This window comes from Lynx rufus, unplaced genomic scaffold (assembly GCF_022079265.1).
Source record: "Lynx rufus isolate CCGP_SWC_20201006 ecotype Redwood Valley unplaced genomic scaffold, mLynRuf1.p SCAF_10, whole genome shotgun sequence".
NCBI lineage: Eukaryota > Metazoa > Chordata > Mammalia > Carnivora > Felidae > Lynx > Lynx rufus.
Genome location: NW_025814824.1, coordinates 82245588 through 82267934, shown reverse-complemented (window position 1 = coordinate 82267934; position 22347 = coordinate 82245588). Strand labels below are relative to the sequence as shown.

Sequence of the window (22347 nt, the reverse complement as noted above, 5' to 3'; positions counted from 1 at the left end):
TAAAAGAGACAGAACTCTAAAGAGAGTATGTTTGCTTACATACAAATTTGTACTAAAATTATTATAGAATTAATTTCTGTTTATCATCTCTAACTCTACAAACTTAAGAATCATCCCTACTCCCTAAACTTTTAAAATGATACCTGTAAATTGGTTTCTTTCTGAAGTGTTCTTCCTCTTGGGCTGATCCACTAATATCAGTGTTGTTCTGACTTCATGATTTAGAATTTTTTATTCTTCCTCTGTCCCACTAAGGTTCCACAGTCCTCTGAATAATAGCTAAAATGTATGAAGAACATACTATGTGCCAAGTGTGTTGTACGGTTTCTCACTTAATGTCATAATAACACTATGAGCAAGATTAAAACACTGCCATTTTACAGTTGAGTAAACAGGCTCACAGAGTTGGTGGTACTTGCTCAAAGTCATAAAGCTAGTTAGTGGTAAAATCGATATACTCTGACTCCAGAGCTGATAACATTATGCTAATTCTTTTCTGCTGCCACAGTGAAGACCTGGGAAAACAGTGCTAGGACCCAGGTTTACTTTCCGTCTCCTAAGAAAACACTGAAGAGAAATCTCTATTCCTGTGATGTTTGCCACCTTTTTCTAACTATAACCAAAAGGACTAACTTGGAATACACTGCAATCAAAATATTTATCGCTATCAAAAAGTACATTCAAGGGACGCCTGGGTGGCTCAGTCGGTTAAGCCTCCGACTTCAGCTAAGGTCATGATCTCACAGTTTGTGAGTTTCGAGCCCCATGTTGGGCTCTGTGCTGACAGCTCAGAGCCTGTAGCCTGCTTTAGATTCTGTATCTCCTTCTTTCTCTGCCCTTCCCCACTAGTACTCTGTCTCTCCTTTCTCAAAAATAAATAAAAACATTAAAAAAAAATTTTTAAGTACATTCAATTAAATTGACAAGCAATGTTAGAATTTTGTAAAACAGAAGATTGAACATGTAAATAAAATCAAGTCAACAAATATTTACTGAGAACTACTAGGTTTTAGATGCTTGGGATAAATCAGTGAACAAGGCAAATCAGGAATGCTGCCTTAGTAGAGGTTTCTAACAGGAAAAACAGATAATAAGCAAAATAAAATTAAGTATATTATATGGCATATATTGGAAGTTAAAAGTCTTGTACAAAATTTAAAATATGTATATTAGCATGGGGGTGGGGGTGACTGGCAGCACCAGTGGAAGAGTGGACAAACTGCAGTGTTAAATGTGGCAGTCATGAATTGTTAAGATGTAAATCTGAGCAAAAACTTAAAGATGAGGACTTGAAGGAGGCGAATAACAGCAAGTGGGAAAAGGGGGAAGACCATTTCAGGCAGAAGAGATAGTTAATAGCAAAGGCCCTAAGCACATGGTTAGAGCCAAGGAAGCAAACAAGACCAGTAAGAGAGAAATTAGTTTATGACCTAAACAGCAGCAGACTGGATAGGGTCTTATAAGAACACTGTAAGGACTCTAGTTTTTATAGAGTAAAATAGGTTTAAAGGGTTACAAGCAGAAAAATGACCTGATTTTATCTTAGGCTGCTATGTTGAGAACATATCAAAAGGAGGGAACACAAAGAAACAGGGAGATGAGTGAAGATGCTACTACAGTAACTCAGGTAAAAGTGATGATTCAGATGTGAGGTTAACATAATCTAAGTGGTAGGAAGTAGCCATATTTAGATATGTTTTGAAAGTAAAATAGTAAATAGAATTTCCTGACAGAGTGGATATGGGTATAAAAAATAAAAGTAAGGGGTGCCTGGGTGGCTCAGTCAGTTAAGCACCAGACTTCAGCTCAGGTCATGATCTCGCGGTCTGTGAGTTTGAGCCCCGCGTCAGGCTCTGTGCTGACAGCTCAGAGCCAGGAGTCTGCTCAGGATTCTGTGTCTCCCTCTCTCTCTGCCCCTCCCCTGCTTGCGCTCTGTCTCTCTCTCTCGCAAAAAATAAACATTAAAAAAATTTTATGAATAATCAAAAGATATAAAAAAAATAAAAATAAAAAAAATAAAAGTAAAATTCTTGGCCTAAGCAATAATTAGGAGAAGATATCCATGAACTGAAATAGTAAAGACAGACAAGTAAAGTATTTTGGGGGTCGGGAGGTGAAATAATGCGATCTTCTTGGACATGGTAAATTGGAGATGTCCTGAAAGTGACAGTGAAAGAGGGATAAGAAGGCAGGAGTGATCACCTGTATCATATTCTGCTGACAGGCCAAGGAAGATGAAAACTCAGACTGATCACAGATTTAGCAATTTAGGTCACTATGAACTTGCTTTTTTTCAATAAGTTTTGATACAAAGGAAAGCAAAAAAGGGAGAAGTAGTGGGGCAACTGAAGTCAAGAGAAGCTAAAAGAAGGAAACAGTTCATCTGCTGCCCACCACAGGAAAAAGAGAATGGAATTTGACTTTGACCAAATTAAATGACAGATTTTTTTCTTAAACTAAGAGACCACAACATAACAGACCATAACAATCTATTACTGAAAATGTCTACTACAGGGGCGCCTGGGTGGCGCAGTCGGTTAAGCGTCCGACTTCAGCCAGGTCACGATCTCACGGTCTGTGAGTTCGAGCCCCGCGTCAGGCTCTGGGCTGATGGCTCGGAGCCTGGAGCCTGTTTCCGATTCTGTGTCTCCCTCTCTCTCTGCCCCTCCCCCGTTCATGCTCTGTCTCTGTCTGTCCCAAAAATAAATAAAAACGTTGAAAAAAAAAAAATTTTTGAAAATGTCTACTACACAATACAAAATTACTAGACAAAGAAAAAGGAAAATGTGACTCACCAGACATTAGAATCAGCAGTTAAGAATTTTTAAAGAATATTATAAACATGCTCAAGGATGTAAGAGAAAATCTGCTTAAATGAACAAAGAAATCTTATAAGAAAGTATAAAAAAAGCAAATGGACATATAAGATCTGAAATGTAAAAAAATTCGTTGAATGGGCTTAACAGCAAACTGGGGATGATAAAAAAAAAAGGGGGGGGAGGGGCAAACCAACTTTAAGATAGAGCAAAACAGAGTCTCCTATACCTGAAGAAAACAGAAAAAAATAAATAAATTAAAACAAAAAACAAAAAACAAAACAGAGATCTGTGGGATAATATCAAAAGGACTAAAATATATGTAACTTGAATCCTATGAGAGAAAAGAGAGATGGGGCCAGATAAAAGGTTGAAAGACCAAATTTCCCTCAAAACTGGTAAACAAAACAAAACATAAATTTAAAAATTCAAGAAGCTCAGCAAATCCCAAGGAAGATAATAAAGAATAAAACACCTGACACATCATATTTAAATGTCTGAAAACCAAAGATAAAAAATAATCTTAAAAGCAGCCAGAAAAAAATGACTCATTACATACAGAGGAACAATATAAATGCATTTTGACTTCACATCAAAAACAATGAGAGCCAGAAGATGGTGGGATGACATCTTCACAGTGCTGAAAAAAAAAATGTCAACACAGAATCCTACAGCCAGTGAAAATATCCCACTGGAATGCAAGTGAAATAAAAACATTTTCAGATAAAGAAGTTCTTCTGTGAAATCTTGCCATTTGCAACAATGTGGATGGAAGTGGAGGGTATTATGCCAAGCAAAATAAGTCAGAGACAGGTATCACATGATTTCACTCATATGTGGAATGTGAGAAACTTAACAGATGATCATAGGGGAAGGGTAGGAAAAATAAGATAAAAACAGAAAGGGGCAAACCATAAAAGACTCTTAAATACAGAGAACAAACTGAGGATTGATAGGGATGAGGGAAATGGTGATGATGGGCATTAAGCAGCGCACTTGTTGAGGTGAGCACTCTGTTATACGTTAAGTGATGAATCACTGGGTTCTACTCTTGAAGCCAAGACTACACTGTATGTTGACTAACTTGAGAATAAGTAAATTTTAAAAAAGGAAGTTCCTCTACGAGTTATGCCTTTAGTAGATCAGCACTAGAAGAAATGCTAAAGTAAGGTCTTTGGATTGAAGGCAAGTGAAATCAGACAGAAATTTGGTTCTTCAGGAAGAAATGAAGAGCAAAAAAAATGATAAATAGGTGGGTAAAAATAAAAGGCAATTTTTCCTCTTAGTATGTTTAAAATACATGTGACTGCTTAAAGATCTAAGGGACAGCATAATGATAAATCAGCTTCAAAAACAGTTTCTCCTTTCTTATCTACTCCCCTCCCATAGTTACAAAAAAGAATAGTACCTGTTTTAGTTTCAAAAAGAAATTTTCAGTGGTACTACGTTTGCTGAAGGGCCAGAATAATCTCTCATTAGGTGAGCAAACACGGACTTTTGTCTCTATGAGAAATCGAACAGGCTCCTGTACTTCTGTTATTACCAAATCAACAGCTGTGGTCATAAACAGCACTTTATCTAGAGAGGGGAAAAGCAAATAAAAAAATGGAAATACATTTGCTCATACAATTATTGTTAAATCACTTTTGTAACAAACTTTCAAGATACCTTAAAGTAATATATCAATTAAATAAAAATCTAAAATAATCACATAAATTACTGTTTTGAAAATTCTTTTTCTGTATTGAGAATTCTTTCCTTGGGTACACTCCTTGGAACTAGTGACAGCATTAGATACTTTAAAGTTTATGAAACATACTGTCAGATTGTTTTGTAAAAGTGCATACGGCCTATTCATGCCACTCTTACCCATACAGGGGATTCTCAATTTCTAAAATCTTGGTTGATTTATCCATTTACCTATAGTGCTGTGAATAACAAGAAAAAATGAAGGGGAAAATAAATGCTCAATAAGAGGCACTACAAGGTTACATTTTTCAGGACAGAATATTATACAGCCACTAAATGACATTCATGAGGAGGATGAAACACCTTGAGCACAGAGTATCTGAAAATCTACATAAAAAATTGGTCACAGTGGTCCCCTTGGGACGGGGCCCTGAGGACCGTGGTAGACTTCTACTTTTCCTTACATATCCTTTTAATTTTTAACCATATATGCATATATTATTGCTACAAAAATAAATAAAACTTAGAATTTTGTATACAAATAAATACATAAGTAGAAAAAAAGCAGGAAAGGGAAAAATTAAGAGGGGGGGGAAGTAAGTGGGGAAAAATGATACTTTGTTTACAGTTAAATTTCATAACAACCTCAAAGACCTATACAAATTCTTTGGTTTCACTACAATTAAAAAAAACACTGGATATTTGTGAAATAAGTGGTCCTAAGGTTTGGGTATCTTCTTGGGACTAAAATTTCTGTTCATGGTGTCAGCAATCTGCATCACCTTTAGGAGTTTCTTCATTTACAACTTGAAAAGGCAGAGATTTTGGATTCCAACTCCCAGTGATGACATAGGACTTTCCATCAGAACTTTTGCCCATAGATTCCTGAAGAAAAGAATAAAAACAAACATAAATGCCAAAATAAGTTAACTGCTAACTGCCATTTTGCTGCCTTTAGAAAATAGAGAAATTGCAAAAATATAGTATGAAAAAGGGTCAGATATTTTTTAAAAAGGTAGAAATATATGTGAATGACACTAATTACAGTTAAAATTAAAGATGTGCCAACTGTTTATATAATTGTTCCTAAAAGTTATAAAGTAAATGCTTGTAGATCGTATCAAATTGTACAAACATCAGAGAAACTTAACCACCTAAGTCTATGCTGAATTCTGTTGTCAAGTGAATAATTATCACATAAATTTTAGTTTTGAAAATAAAGATTTTCACATAAAAGCAACAATACTAATACCACCGCCTTTTATAAAATTCACAGTAGTTTGTAAACACTTCTCTCACGAATTTTCTGACTCCCACTTCAACCCTAAATTATAAACAAGGATTCTTCACTATTACACAGTCAAGAAACCAAGGTTAAGACTAAATGGGTCTAAGACCAGACTAGTAAATAGCAATTCAGAAATAAGGAAATACCCTTATCTTTGTTTACTGCTATTATAGCTCACAAGAACACTTTGATAAACATGCTTTAACACCAAATTCAGGCTGAGATAAAGTGAAAACATGATCAAGGAAATAGTATATTAACTTAAAAAAAAAAAAAAAGATTGTGGGAGTCACAAGGCAGCAGCCTGTGTAGGGGGGCGGGGCTCACGCCCACTTTGAGGAGCAACAAGCCCATGCGGACTGGGCGGAGAACACCACACCTCAAACTCTGTGACTTGGACAGAGCTCATGGCTTTAGCACTTGTGGGGTGCCTGTTTCTCTGGAAGGCCTTCTCCAGGACAGAAAGACAGGGTACAAAGAGGAAGATGGCGGCGTAGGAGGACGCTGGGCTCACCTCGTCCTGCTGATCACTTAGATTCCACCCACATCTGCCTAAATAACCCAGAAAACCGCCAGAAGACTAGCAGAATGGACTCTCCACAGCCAAGCGTAGACAAGATGCCCCCGGAAGAGGGCAGGAAGGGCATAGCGTCGGTACGCACTACACGGACTGGCAGGAGGGAGCCGGGCGGTGGAGGGGCAGCCCACACAGCAAGGCAGAGCCCCCAAGTCTGGCTTGCAAAAGCAGAGGGGCCAGATGGAGTGAGTTCTGACATCCAGTGGTACTTAACATCTGGAATGTTACAAGTCAAGAGCTCTGCTCGGAGAGCAGGGAGGGCAAGAGGACACTGGGAGGGAGAGATGTTGAGCCCCAGAAGACAGAGCTCAGCTCAGCGGGGAACAAAGGTGCTAGGAAGCGCCATCTCCCTCACCATCCCCAGCCAAAATCCCAAAGGGAACCAGTTCCCTTCACGGAACTTGCTTGCACCCACAAACACCCAATGCTGTGCTTCTGTGGATCCATCCCTCCAACGGGTCTGCCCCCCCTCCCGGTGCCACAGGGCACCTGCCGCAGCAGACCACCGAAGGCAAAGTGAGCTGAGCCTACCCCTCCCCGCCCTGTGCAACTTGCGGATCCACCCCGGCTGATACGCCAGATCCCACAGAAGCAGCACCACAGGCCTGGCAGTGTGCAAGTAGCCCAGACAGGGGCCACACCACTCCACAGTGAGTCCTGCCCCTGGGAGAGGGGAAGATAAGGTACACACCAGTCTGACTGTGGCCCCAGCGGTGGGCTGGGGGCAGACATTGGGTCTGATTGCAGCCCTGCCCACCAACACAAGTTACTCCAGACAGCATAGGGGAAGTGCCCTGCAGTTCCGCGCGACCCCAGAGACTATCCAAAATGACAAAAAGAAGAACTCTCCTCAAAAGAAACTCCAGGAAGTAGCGACAGCTAACGAATTGATCAAAAACAATTTAAGCAATATAACAGAACAAGAATTTAGAATAATAGTCATAAAATTAATCGCTGGGCTTGAAAAAAGCATAGAGGACAGCAGAGAACCTATTGCTACAGAGATCAAGGGAATAAGAAATAGTCATGAGGAGCTAAAAAATGCTATGAGTGAGGTGCAAAATAAAATGGAGGCGACCACAGCTTGGAATGAAGAGGCAGAGGAGAGAATAGGTGAATTAGAAGATAAAATTATGGAAAAAGAGGACACTGAGAAAAAGAGATAAAAAAATCCAGGAGTATGAGGGGAGAATTAGATAACTAAGTGATACGATGAAACACAATAATATACATGTAACAGGGATTCCACACGAGGAAGAAAGAAAGGTGTTGAGATGTACTTGAAGAAATCATAGCTGAGAACTTCCCTGATCTGAGGAAGGAAAAGGCATTGAAATCCAACAGGCACAGAGAACTCCCTTCAGACGTAACTTGAATCGATCTTCTGCACAACATATCATAGTGAAACTGGCAAAATACAAGGATAAAGAGAAAATTCTGAAAGCAGCTAGGGATAAACATGCTCTAACATATAAAGGGAGACCGGTAAGACTACTGGCAGACCTATCTACTGAAACTTGGCAGGCCAGAAAGCAATGGCAGGAAATCTTCAATGTGATAAACAGAAAAAATATGCAGCCAAGAATCCTTTATCCAGCAAGTCTGTCATTCAGAATAGGAGAGATAAAGGTTTTCCCAAACAAACAAAAACTGAAGGAATTCATCACCACTAAACCAGCCCTACAAGAGATCCTAAGGGGGATTCTGTGAGTGAAATGTTGCAAGGACCACAAAGTACCAGAGACATCACTACAAGCATGAAACCTACAGACATCACAATGACTCCAAACCCGTATCTTTCTATAATAACACTAAACGTAAATGGACTAAATGCGCCAACCAAAAGACATAGGGTATCAGAATTGATAAAAAAAAAAAACAAGACCCATCTATTTGCTGTCTACAAGAGACTCATTTTAGACCTGAGGACACCTTCAGATTGAAAGTGAGGGGATGGAGAACTATTTATCATGCCACTGGAAGTCAAAAGAAAGCTGGAGTAGCCATACTTAGACAAACTAGACTTTAAATTAAAAGCTGTAACAAGAGAGGAAGAAGGGAATTATATAATAACTACAGGGTCTATCCATCAGGAAGAGCTAACAATTATAAATGTCTATGTGCCAAATACGGGAGCCCCCAAATATATAAAACAATCAATCACAAACATAAGCAACTTTATTGATAAGAATGTGGTAATTGCAGGGGACTTTAATACTCCACCTACAACAATGGATAGATCATCTAGACACAGGATCAATAAAGAAACAAGGGCCCTGAATGATACATTGGATCAGATGGACTTAACAGATATATTTAGAACTCTGCATCCCAAAGCAACAGAATATACTTTCTTCTCAAGTGCACATGGAACATTCTCCAAGATAGATCACATACTGGGTCACAAAACAGCCCTTCATAAGTATACAAGAATTGAGATCATACCATGCATACTTTCAGACCACAATGCTATGAAGCTTGAAATCAACCACAGGAAAAAGTCTGGAAAACCTCCAAAAGCATGGAGGTTAAAGAACACCCTACTAACGAATGAGTGGGTCAACCAGGCAATTAGAGAAGAAATTTAAAAATATATGGAAACAAATGAAAATGAAAATACAACAATCCAAATGCTTTGGGACGCAGCGAAGGCAGTCCTGAGAGGAAAATACATTGCAATCCAGGCCTATCTCAAGAAACAAGAAAAATCCCAAATACAAAATCTAACAGCACACCTAAAGGAAATAGAAGCAGAACAGCAAAGACACCCGAAACCCTGCAGAAGAAGAGAATAAATAAAGATCAGAGCAGAAATAAACAATATAGAATCTAAAAAAACTGTAGAGCAGATCAATGAAACCAAGAGTTGGTTTTTTGAAAAAATAAACAAAATTGACAAACCTCTAGCCAGGCTTCTCAAAAAGAAAAGGGAGATGACCCAAATAGATAAAATCATAAATGAAAATGGAATTACTACAACCAATCCCTCAGAAATACAAGCAATTATCAGAATACTATGAACAATTTTATGCCAACAAACTGAACAACCTGGAAGAAATGGACAAATTCCTAAACACCCACACACTCCCAAAACTCAAACAGGAAGAAATAGAAAGCTTGAACAGACCCATAACCAGTAAAGAAATTGAATCAGTTATCAAAAATCTCCCAACAGAGTCCAGGACCAGATGGCTTCCCAGGGGAATTCTACCAGACATTTAAAGCAGAGATAATACCTATCCTTGTCAAGCTGTTCCAAAAAACAGAAAGGGAAGGAAAACTTCCACACTCATTCTATGAAGCCAGCATTACTTTGATTCCCAAACCAGACAAAGACCCAGTAAAAAAAGAGAACTACAGGCCTATATCCCTGATGAATATGGATGCAAAAATTCTCAACAAGATACTAGCAAATCGAATTCAACAGCATATAAAAAGAATTATTCACCATGATCAAGTGGGATTCATTCCTGGACCGCAGGGCTGGTTCAACATTCGCAAATCAATCAATGTGATACATCACATTAATAAAAGAAAAGATAAGAACCATATCAATCCTGTCAATCGATGCAGAAAAGGCATTTGACAAAATTCAGCAACTTTCTTAATAAAAACCCTCGAGAAAGTCGGGATAGAAGGAACATACTTAAACATCACAAAAGCCATTTATGAAAAGCCCACAGCTAATATCATCCTCAATGAGGAAAAACAGAGCTTTCTCCCTGAGATCAGGAACATGACAGGGATGTCCACTCTCACTGCTGTTGTTTAATATAGTGTTGGAAGTTCTAGCATCAGCAATCAGACAACAAAAGAAAATCAAAGGCATCAAAATTGGCAATGAAGTCAAGTTTCACTTTTTGCAGATGATATATTATACATGGAAAACCCAATAACCTCCACCAAAAGTATGCTAGAACTGACACATGAATTCAGCAAAGTTGCAGGATACAAAATCAATGTACAGCAATCAGCTGCATTCTTATACACTAATTATGAAGCAACAGAAAGATAAATAAAGAAACTGATCCCAGGGGCGCCTGGGTGGCGCAGTCGGTTAAGCGTCCGACTTCAGCCAGGTCACGATCTCGCGGTCCGTGAGTTCGAGCCCCGCGTCGGGCTCTGGGCTGATGGCTCAGAGCCTGGAGCCTGTTTCCGATTCATCAGTTGCATTCTTATACACTAATTATGAAGCAACAGAAAGACAAATAAAGAAACTGATCCCATTCGCAATTGCACCAAAAAGCATAAAATACCTAGGAATAAACCTAACCAAAGATGAAAAAGATCTGTATGCTCAAAACTATAGAAAGCTTATGAAGGAAACTGAAGAAGATATAAAGAAATGGAAAAACATTCCGTGCTCATGGATTGGAAGAATAAATATTGTCAAAATGTCAATACTACCCAACGCTATCTACACATTCAATGCAATCCCAGTCAAAATTGCACCAGCATTCTTCTCGAAGCTAGAACAAGCAATTCTAAAATTTGTATGGAACCACAAAAGGCCCCGAATAGCCAAAGTAATTTTGAAGAAGACCAAAGCGGGAGGTATCACAATCCCAGACTTTAGCCTCTACTACAAAGCTGTCATCATCAAGACAGCATGGTATTGGCACAAAAACAGGCACATAGACCAATGGAATAGAACCGAAACCCCAGAGCTAGACCCACAAAAATATGGCCAACTAATCTTTGACAAAGCAGGAAAGAATATCCAGTGGAAAAAAGACAGTCTCTTTAACAAATGGTGCTGGGAGAACTGGACAGCAACATGCAGAAGGATGAAACTAGACCACTTACACCATTCACAAAAACAAACTCAAAATGGATAAAGGACCTGAATGTGAGACAGGAAACCATCAAAACCCTAGAGGAGAAAGCAGGAAAAAAACCTCTCTGACCTCAGCCGCAGCAATTTCTTACTTGACACATCCCCAAAGGCAAGGGAATTAAAAGCAAAAATGGACTGTTGGGACCTCATGAAGATAAAAAGCTTCTGCACTGCAAAGGAAACAAACAATCAACAAAACTAAAAGGCAACCAACGGAATGAGAAAAGATATTTGCAAATGACATATCAGACAAAGAGCTAGTATCCAAAATGTATAAAGAGCTCATCAAACTCCACACCTGAAAAACAAATAATCCAGTGAAGAAATGGGCAGAAAACATGAATAGACACTTCTCTAAAGAAGACATCCGGATGGCCAACAGGCACATGAAAAAATGCTCAACGTCGTTCCTCATCAGGGAAATACAAATCAAAGCCACACTCAGATACCACCTCATGCCACTCAGAGTGGCTAAAATGAACAAATCAGGAGACTATAGATGCTGGAGAGGATGTGGAGAAACAGGAACCCTCTTGTACTGTTGGTGGAAATGCAAACTGGTGCACCCGCTCTGGCAAACAGTGTGGAGGTTCCTCAAAAAATTAAAAGTAGATCTAACCTATGACCCAGGAGTAGCACTGCTAGGAATTTACCCAAGGGATACAGGAGTGCTGATGCATAGGGGCACTTTTACCCCAATGTTTCTAGCAGCACTTTCAACAATAGCCAAATTATGGAATGAGCCTAAATGTCCATCAACTGATGAATGGATAAAGAAATTGTGGTTTATATACACAATGGAATACTACCTGGCAATAAGAAAGAATGAAATATGGCCTTTTGTAGCAACGTGGATGGAACTGGAGAGTGTTATGCTAAATGAAATAAGTCATACAGAGAAAGACAGATACCATATGTTTTACTGTCATGTGGATCCTGAGAAAGTTAACAGAAGACCATGGAGGAGGGGAAGGAAAAAAAAAGAGAGGGAGGGAGCCAAAACATAAGAGACTGTTAAACACTGAGAACAAACTGAGGGTTGACGGGGGGGGTGGCAGGGGGGAGGGGGGTGATGGGTATTGAGGAGGGCACCTTTTGGGATGGGCACTGGGTGTTGTATGGAAACCAATTTGACAATAAATTTCATATTTAAAAAATAAAAATAAATTTTTTTTTTTAAAAAAAGCAATCCTTACCAAATCTAACAAGTGCATGTCACTATTTCGTACATCTTTTCCTGGGCTAAGGAGAAGACCAAAACACCTGCCAAAAAAAGAAAAGAGACATAAATTTGGAAAAAAAATAACACAAACAAGATGTTTAAATTAGGTCACCTAAAATTCTTCTTGATGGATAAAGGACACATTAAAATTATTAATAAATTAACTACTGCCCAAATAATCCTTAATTCTTGAATTTACATAAACAAATTCTGCTTGGCTTTTATTATCACACAGTTGAAGTCAGCATATTAGCTGCAGATTTATGGGAGATAAGTCACAGTGAATGAAATATTCACTTCAATAACCAAAAGAATTCCCCAGAGAATAACATATTTTTCATATATATGGGAATATATATATATACATATATAGATGTGTGTGTGTTTGTTTTTGTTTTTTTTTTTTTAAAGAAAGAGAGAGAGAGAGAGAGAGAGAGAGAGAGAGAGAAGGACAGAAAAGTGGAGGGAGATAGAGAATCTCGACCAGGCTCCACGTTCAGCACAGAGTCCTGCATTGGGCTCGATCCCATGACTCTGGGATCATGACCTGAGCTGAATTCAAGAGCTGGATGCTCAACCGACTGAGCCACCCAGGCACCCTGCAAATACATTGTTGAATATAGTATATGGTTACTCCACTAGACTGATAAAAACTAGAATTTATATTTAAGCTGAATTTACTAAAAATGTTTACCTTTCAATGGCAAGTTCTTTATTAGTTGTTTGTTGCACATAGATGACAATCTTTTTATCAGTTCCTTGGCGAAGTTTAAAGCATTGTCTGTCCTTCTCCTTAGGAACTGCACTGTAGGACAACATGTTTCATTAATTTTGCAAAGTATTTTCTTATGACGTATACTAGAACAACTTCTCTTGAATCTAGGATTCTTTTCTGTGCCTGGTTTCAAATCATAACAGAAATTTAAAACTCATCATCTGCCTCTTAATGTGAAAATATTACCATTACTGTATGTAATCCGCTAAACAATGTATTTAAGCTAGAAAAAACGCTCTTATGCTCCCTAAAATGTCTTTAGTTTTTTTAATTTTTTGTTGCTGTAAAAATTAAGTTAGATATTTGTAAAGCACTTAGCATAGCATCTAGCACAGACACTCAAAAAAACATTAGTTTCTTTTCAGTTTAGTCAGGTTTTTTTTTTTATAATTATTGCCTTATTTGTTTAAATAAAGAAAAAATACCTAATCATGGAGTCTTTGAATTTCAAAACAAGGTGCCTTCAAAAAATAACAGAGATATAAGATATGGCCAAAAAGTAAGCTGTTGCCTAACACTTCCCTCAAGCAGTGATAACACTGTAAACATGTGCAGGCATTATAAAAACAATACTAATGATACAGTTAAACATGACCTTAAGAAAAAAGTTGAAAATATTCTTAAAATTAGAGTTTACCAAAATAATCTCCTACTCTCTCACACACCACCTGCTCTAGCTCCTTTGTTCTCAAAGGCAAACATCTGCCTATGGCAATCAGCCAACATGCAGCAAATATAAATTATGTCTTAGTGCTATACAACTCAAAAAAAAAATGGCAGCAGAACCATTAGAAGATATTAGAAAAGGCTACATGAGAGTTCTGAGTACCTACTCAAACTAAAAAGTGGCTCTGAAGAAATAAAATTAGTTTGAAGACCATCTGCACTTACACAGTAACCAACTCAAAAACCCTGCATAAAACAGATTAGAAAATCAAAGAACCTTATCAAAGGAGTCTAGAAATGACAAACATCTGCAAAGAAAAACTCCATACCAAACTGTTAAAAGTATTTGTGGTTGACAGAAATTTCATCTATAAGGATATAGACAGGTTATCAATTTTCAACTGATAACAGATACACTAGTGTTTATGTTCTATGCGTGCTGACACAGAAATACACATAATCCCACCTTTCAGCAGTATTTAAAAAGACAAAAGATATAAAGTTGCTTCCGGTGTCCTAAGGCTGAAGTGCAAGGAAAAACTATATTAACAGGAAGCAGAGTGGAGACTGTTAAGCAGTGGAAGTTCGCTTCATTACTGTCAGGGACTCTAGATTAAATTTCTTCCTTTTTTTTTTTTTTTTTAATGTTTATTTTTGAGACTGAAAGAGGAGAGAGGTGAGGGAGAGAAATAGCAGGGGAGGGGCAGAGAGAGAGGGAGTCACAGAATTCCAAGCAGGCTCCAGGCTCTGAGGTGTCAGCCTGATGTGGAACTTAAACACAGAGATCATGACCTGAGCCGAAATGGGTGGCTTAACCAACTGTGCCACCCAGGCGCCCCTGGATTGTATTTCTAGTATTGTCATTATATCACTGAATGGATCCACCCAAATAATTTCACATTTACTTCCTACTGTATAAATTACAATACTGAGGTCCAGGCTTAACTTCTCTGGGTTTCTTTACCCATAAAACAAGGAATATATTAAATACCCAGCATATCTAATAGGGTTAGGTGGTAGATTAAATGAGACAAAAAAGTGCTTTGAATGGTATAAGTGAAAATGCTCCATCTTCCCAAGGGCTAAATGGAAAGTAGATTTCTAATTTTAATTAACGTAAGAAGTATACTTTTTCAGGGACGAAAAGAAGACACTAATTCTTGCCACAGCACTTTATGTATATTTATGTTATAGTAAAACCACAATTTATGTTGTGCTATGGTTACTTATATATACTGTTATTTTTTGGATAGGTGCTAAATCATATGGGTGCACTATTATTTTATGTTTTTAGTGAAATATAACTGACATTCAACATTATGTTAACTTGGGGTATACAACATAATGTTTCGATACTTAATATTATGAAATGCATCATACTTTAATCATGCTATTTTGGTCAACATTCAATTTCCACTTTTTAATTTTGTTATTATATATAGTGTTAAGAGGAGCAACCATCTTGATAATTCTCTCCATATCTCAGTGATTATTTCTGTAGATAAATTCTGTAGATATTACAGAATCACTGGTTTAAAAAAACTTGCATTCAGCAAGTTCAATCTGATAAAGAACTTCTCAACAAGTTCATTATAAGGCTACACAACACTCTTTTCTACTATAAACTACAAATTCAATAAAATCACATTAACAAAACCAGAACAAAGCCCCAACAAATGTGAAGAGCAAAATGACCATCCAGAAATTTTCTATATGGCATTTCCATATAGTATTTCCTTGGTATGAGGGTGAATGGAACAGGGATGACTGATCTACCTTGAACATGCCTGAGTTCAGAAGGAAGAAAACTAGTCCTAATGGTTCTGAGAGAGCTTAGAATTGTTTCTATTTGTAATTGAAATTTACAAACAGGATCTACATAAATATCTTAACTAAAGAAAAAAAAATGCAGTTTAAAGAAACTTTTGTTCCTTAAAATGGAAAATAACTATTACAAAGTTCGTAGATTATAATTTCCACTTCCTAGGGTAGGTATGCATTCGGTGGGAAGCAGCACATCCCAGTGTTGGTTGCTGTGAGAGCAGAAACACAGCTGATGGCAAGGCACAAACCACACAGCAAAGTCTCATACTTCAGTGAACAAATCAAAGGTGAAGCTGCACGGTACACTAAATTTGCCACCAGATGGCAGGATAGTTCCAAAAGTCTGCAGGGAGACCAAGCGTTACCCAAAACAAATGAACCAGCCATTGTGCTTTCTAATTTAAAAGCAAACTAGTAGAAAATCATTCATATTTTGATGTAATTCCATTTTACTCATTTTATGAGGTAGTCAAGGAGGAAAGAGACTTTAATATGCAGCAATCAATTATGATCCAGGAAGCACCCAATGTGTGATACAGGTTATGGAGGGAAAAGAAAAATCGATCATCTTGTGACCACAGTATTTTAAAGTTAGAAAGGACTTTAGAATCTAGCCACCTCATTTTATAGATAAGGAAACCACTGCCAGGAGATATAAAGAAACTTGGAAAAGGCCACAGTGTTAATAGTAACAATAATTAAACTAAAGTTTTTATTTCTGTCCCAGAGTTCTTTTCACTACCAAGAATTATCATTATACCTAAAACCCCAAGCCAGTTATTTCTGACCCTATCTGCAAGGTTAAGACTTCAGACACACATACCTCATTTCTTCTCTTCCAATGTATACAGATAAACTATAATAGTAAAACTTGATTTCAACAGCCTTAAGATCTTTAGATTATTAAAACAAAGTAACCAGCCAATAAGACCAAAAAACCCAGCAAAACAAAAGCAGCTACAAATCCAGCAGGCTTAGCTTCTGTCATATTTCACATCAGCAGTCTAAAAGAACATGGTAATAGGACATATTTTCCCACATGAAAGAATTTTTTTTAATAGCTTCAAAATTCTTCAAATATTGTCTCTGGAAAAGCGAAATTAAGAAAACAGTCCTATTTACAACTGCACCAAAAATAATAAAATACTTAGGAATAAACTTAACCAAAGAGGTGAAAGCCCTGTACTCTGAGGACAACACAAATAAATGGAAAGACATTCCACGCTCATGGACTGAGAGAACAAATGTTAACACGTCCATACTGTCCAGAGCAATCTACAGGTTTAATTCAGTCTCTACCAAAATACCAACATTTTTTACAGAACTAGAAAAATTAGTCCTAAATTTTGTATGGCATCACAACAGACTCTGAATAGCCAGCACAGTCTTGAAAAATAAGAACAAGGGGAGCCTGCATGGATCAGTCGGTTAAGTATCTGCCTCTTGATTTCAGCTCAGGTCATGATCTCACAGTTCCTGAGATCTAGCCCTGCTCAATCTATTTGGGATCTGCTTGGGATTCTCTCTCTCTGTCCTGATCCCCGCTCACACGCATGTGCTCTTGCTCTCTCAAAATTAACATCTCAAAAAAGAAAAAGAACAGAAGTGAAGGTATCATAATCCCAGATTTCAAGATACACTATAAAGCTGCAGTAAGCAAAACAGTGTGGTACTGGCACAAAAACAGACACATAGATCAATGGAACAGAATAGAGAGCCCAGAAATAAACCCACAATTATATGGTCAATTAATCTTTGACAAAGGAGGAATGAATATACAATGGGAAAAAGACAGTCTCTTCAACAAATCATGCTGGGAAGATTGGACAGCAACATGTGAAAGAATGAAACTGGACCACTTTCTTACACCATACACAAAAATAAACTCAAAATGGATTAAAGATCTAAATGTGAGACCTAAAACCATAAAAATCCTAGGTGACAGCACAGGCAGTAACTTCTCTGACACAGGGCCACAGCAATATTTTTCTAGATATGTCTCCCGAGGCAAGGGAAACAAAAGCAAAAATAAACTATTGGGACTACATCAAAATAAAAAGCTTCTGCACAGCAAAGGAAACAATCAACAAAACTAAAAGACAACCTCCTGAACTGGAGAAGATATTTGCAAATGACATATATCCAATAAAGGTTTAGTATCCAAAATATACAAAGAACTTATACAACTCAACACCCAAAAAGCAAATAATCCAATTTAAAAACGGGTAGAAGACATAAAAAGAAATGACATACAGGTGGCCAACAAACATATGATAAGATGCTCAACATAACTAATCATTGGGGAAATGCAAATCAAAACCACAATGAGATATCATCTCACATGTGTCAGAATGGCTAGTATCAAAAAAGACAAGAAATACCAAGTGCTGGCGAGGATATGGAGAAAAAGGAACCCTTGTGAATAGTTTGTAGGAATGCAAACTGGTACAGCCACTATGGAAAACCATATGGAGGTTCCTCAAAAAATTAAAAATAGAATTACCAAATGATGCAGTAATTCCACTACTGGGTATTTACACATAGAATATGAAAACATTAATTAAAAAAGATATAGGCACTCCTATGTTTACTGCAGCATTATTTACAACAGCCCAATTATGGATGCAGGCCAAGTGTCCATCAATAGATGAATGGACAAAGAAGATGTAGGGTGTGTATATGTATGTATAGATATGTGCATGTGTGCATATATGTGCGTGTGTTGTGTATACAATACATACACAACACATACACACATTCATTCTATGGTATATTACTCAGCCAAAAAAAAAAAAAAAAGAATGAAAAGAAAGAAATCAGTCTTGACGTAACTCACTTAAGCATTATACCCTCTAGATCCATCCATGTTGTTACAAATGGCAAGATCTCATTATTTTTTATGGCTGAGTACTATTCTAACATATATATGTATAAATATACACATGTATACCACCTTATATGCATGCATGTATGTATACACCATTTTATGTGTGTATATGTACATATATATACACCACCTCTTCTTTATCCATTCAACCTATTGATAGACACTTGGGCTGTTTCCAAAATTAGAGAAAGAAAAATACCATATGATTTCACTCCTATGTGGAATTTAAGAAACGAAACAAACAAACAAAGAAAAAAAAGTGACAAACGAAAAATCAGACTCTTAAACTATAGAGAGCAAAATGATGGTTACCAGTGGAGTGGTGGCTGGCGGTGGGATGGGGGAGCTGGGAATGGGTCAAATAGGTGAAGGGAATTAAGAGAACTCCTATTGTGATGAGCACTGATGGAGTAATATACAGAATTTTTGAATCTCTATATTGTACACCTGAAACATAACACTGTATATTAACTATACCGGAACTAAAATCTAAAACATTTTTAATAGTAAAAAATCTTTCCTCTGCAAATCTATTTTTTTCTTTATCACTTACAATATAAAAAACTCTACCTATAATAGCAGTCATTTTATACTATGAAAGTTATATGACATTCGTGAACCACAAATGATATAGCATTTTAATACACACTTTAAAAAAATAGAATAAAATACCCTACCTAAAATAACCTTTACCATCATCTTCTTTTATTTCTAAAGACACAGAGAAGGTAAAGATGTCACTGTCAGGAGTTTGGGGTGCAGCAGCTGCTGAAAGTGGGGTCTGCTTGGCAGAACGGCGGAAGGCAGTAGCAAAACTGTAAAGTATCCGGCTGACCTACAACAGATGTGTTAGGCTGTTATCACAAGAAATAAAATACTTTTATTAAGGCTGAAGGTTACCTGCTTTGTGTATGTGTGGGGAGGGGGAGTAATACATCTTTCCCCCATTGATGTCTTTTGCTAAGTTATCATAACTTGTTAGGCCTAGAAAGCAAACAACATTAAAATGAGAAGGGGTTTTTAAAAAAGAAGTGATTGTGAACAAGAGAAATCCAACTGAAAAATAATTTCCTAAATTGTTAGAGATGATCTGAATATCTTTATTATAAAAAATAATCCTACAAAATTAGCTTTAAAAGAACAGTTTGTTAATGTGTGACTGCTGAAACCAAGATGCCCATTTAAGCCAATCAAGAAGCAGCCCTGGTCTCTGATACTCTCAGCAAGAAGATTATGGTTCCCCAAACTTCTAGTTTCTTTATATTTCAGCCCATCAGGCTGGAATAAATAAAACATTAGCACAGAATTTCATTTGGCTTTTAAGTGACCATAATAAACACTACAATAACTTCAACACAGTGAGGGTACAGGTGAAGTTTCATTTGCAGACAGTTCTCGTAAGGACTTACAGCTTCTTGTATTTCGCACCGGAAGACGTGTATTCTGAAGAGCTCTGCATTGTAATGACTTTCAGTGAAAGCGAAACAGTCACTCTCAGGAGTTCCATCATGCCCTCTGACACAGAACAGGATTTTGTAGATAGGGTAGTTTGCTATTTCAGTGTTTGTCTGAGGATCTAAGAGTCTGTTTGGTTAAAAAAAAGATATAAAGAGCTTAGAGGGATTATGGACTATTTTCACTGTTATCCATATTACGATTCAAGACTCCTCTTTCTATCAAGATCATATAAACCATTTTTGGTATGCTAACCATATTAATTTTTAGTCTTGATAAATAAGTCATATGTGGATTACTGAAGTTATTAATACATATATATTCCACAGTACTAAAACCTATATAATCTTATACTTTTAGAGAGGCAATCAGAAAGACATAAACAATAAGTACATGTTTCTTACACAGTCTGTATGTAAATAAAGACTATATAAATGGGTAAATTAGAGTACCAAAATGAATCATTAAAGCTGTGCTTTTCATTACCTCCTAAAAAATAACCTAATCTTCTTTCTTATTTAAAAAAATAGGGGTGCCTGGGTGGCTCAGTCGGTTAAGCAACCGACTTCACTCAGGTCATGATCTCACGTTCCATGAGTTCGAGTCCCACATCGGGCCTGCTTCAGATTCTGTATCTCACTCTCTCTCTGCCCCTCCCCTGCTCATGCTGTCTCTCAAAAATAAACAAACATGAGAAAAAATTAAAATAAAATAAAACAAAATAAGATAAAAAATAAAATAAAAAACTGGGGCGCCTGAGTGGCTCAGTCGGTTAAATGTCCGACTTTGGCTCAGGTCCTTGAGTTTGAGCTCCACGTCGGGCTCTGTGCTGACAGCTCAGAGCCTGGAGCCTGCTTTGGATTCTGTGTCTCCCTGTCTCTCTCTGCCCCTTCCCTGCTCACACTCTCTCTCTCTTTCAAAAATAAACATTAAAAATAATTTTTTTTTAAAGAATAAAAAACTGGGGTGCCTGAGTGGGTCAGTTGGTTAAGCGTCCAACCTCGGCTTGGGTCATGATTTCATGGTTCAGGGGTTCAAGCCCCACATCAGGCTCTGTGCTGATAGCTCAGAGCCTAGAGCCTGGAGCCTGCTTTGGATTCTGTGTCTCCCTCTCTCTCTGTCCCTCCCCTGCTTATACTCTGTCTCCCTTTCTCTCAAAAATAAAATAAACATTAAAAAAAAAAAAAAGAATAAAAAACCTGCTGTGCTGGGGCACCTGCCTGGGTGGTTCAGTGGGTTAGGTGTCCAACTCTTGGTTTCAGCTCAGGTCATGATCTTGCGGTTTTGTCAGTGCAAGCCCTGTGTCAGGCTCTGCACTGACAGCATGGAGCCTGCTTGGGATTCTCTCTCTCTCCTTTTCTCTCTGCCCCTCCTCCACTCGCATCGCATGTCTCTCTCAAAATAAATAAATAAACTTAACAAAAAAAAAAAAAAACAACTGATGTGCTTTCTCATAATGAAACATGTTCTTCTGATTCATGGCAAATAAGAGAGACTGTACAAAACGTTAGTATCTACAAAAAAGATAATTACTAGAATCAAAGGACATCATTACGAAAATCAAAGATGTGTCATTCACTCAAAAATGTATTGGTTCAATAATACTTCTGTGATACCTACAACATTCCAGGCTCTGCCCTGGACAATGAGGACATAAATATGAAAGGAATGAAAAGAAACGGCAATTTCAACACTGAATGGGCAAGGCCACGGATGGGGAAACACCAGGGGTCCCTGTGTGTAATGCAAACACATAGGAAGGGAACCCAATTCACATTCAAAGGCACTGTGATAAGATAAAAACTTTGAAAACATAGGGCAAGAGAAATTGCTTTTGCATATTTATAGAATTAAAATATATCAGAACAAAGTATAACTTCAGTTGGGCATGACTACTGACTAAGAAGCATACAGAAATGAGAGCTGAACAAATTTTACTGAAAGTTTCACATTAGGGGTGCCTGGGTGGCTTAGTTGGTTAAGCGTCTGATTCTTGTTTTCAGCTCAGGTCACCATCTCACGGTTTGTGAGAGCCATGTTGGGCTCTGTGCCGACATTGTGGAACCTGCTTGGGATTCTCTCTCTCCCTCAAAATAAACAGACATTAAAAAAAAAAAAGTTTCACATTAATAAATACCATTAAAATTAGGATTTGTGAGTGTAAGTGCAATGGTTCTTTAAAAACTCAAAAGAAGAATTATACATGCAGATGAATGAAATATTAAATATTAAGTAACCTACTATTATCCACATATAGGTACAATTCTACTACCATGAAAACCCAAAATGCTTCTGGGGGCACAGAAATAGA

At 37.5% G+C, this 22347-nt stretch overlaps 1 protein-coding gene across 3 annotated transcripts in view; it reads right to left on the bottom strand.

The window, feature by feature from the left end:
- RABGAP1 (RAB GTPase activating protein 1) overlaps positions 1 to 22347 on the bottom strand; it is a 168169-nt gene that overhangs the window by 105061 nt on the left and 40761 nt on the right. For all 3 annotated transcript variants that reach the window (XR_006960278.1, XM_047069184.1, XM_047069189.1), the window contains 6 exons: positions 19991 to 20165; positions 19259 to 19416; positions 13124 to 13234; positions 12404 to 12470; positions 5288 to 5390; positions 4225 to 4394 (listed from right to left, as the gene is read on the bottom strand). Coding sequence is in view for 2 of the 3 variants with exons in the window: in XM_047069184.1 (XP_046925140.1) it covers positions 4225 to 4394; positions 5288 to 5390; positions 12404 to 12470; positions 13124 to 13234; positions 19259 to 19416; positions 19991 to 20165 (784 nt within the window). In the remaining variant the exon portion in view is untranslated. The remainder of the gene's footprint in view (positions 1 to 4224; positions 4395 to 5287; positions 5391 to 12403; positions 12471 to 13123; positions 13235 to 19258; positions 19417 to 19990; positions 20166 to 22347) is intronic.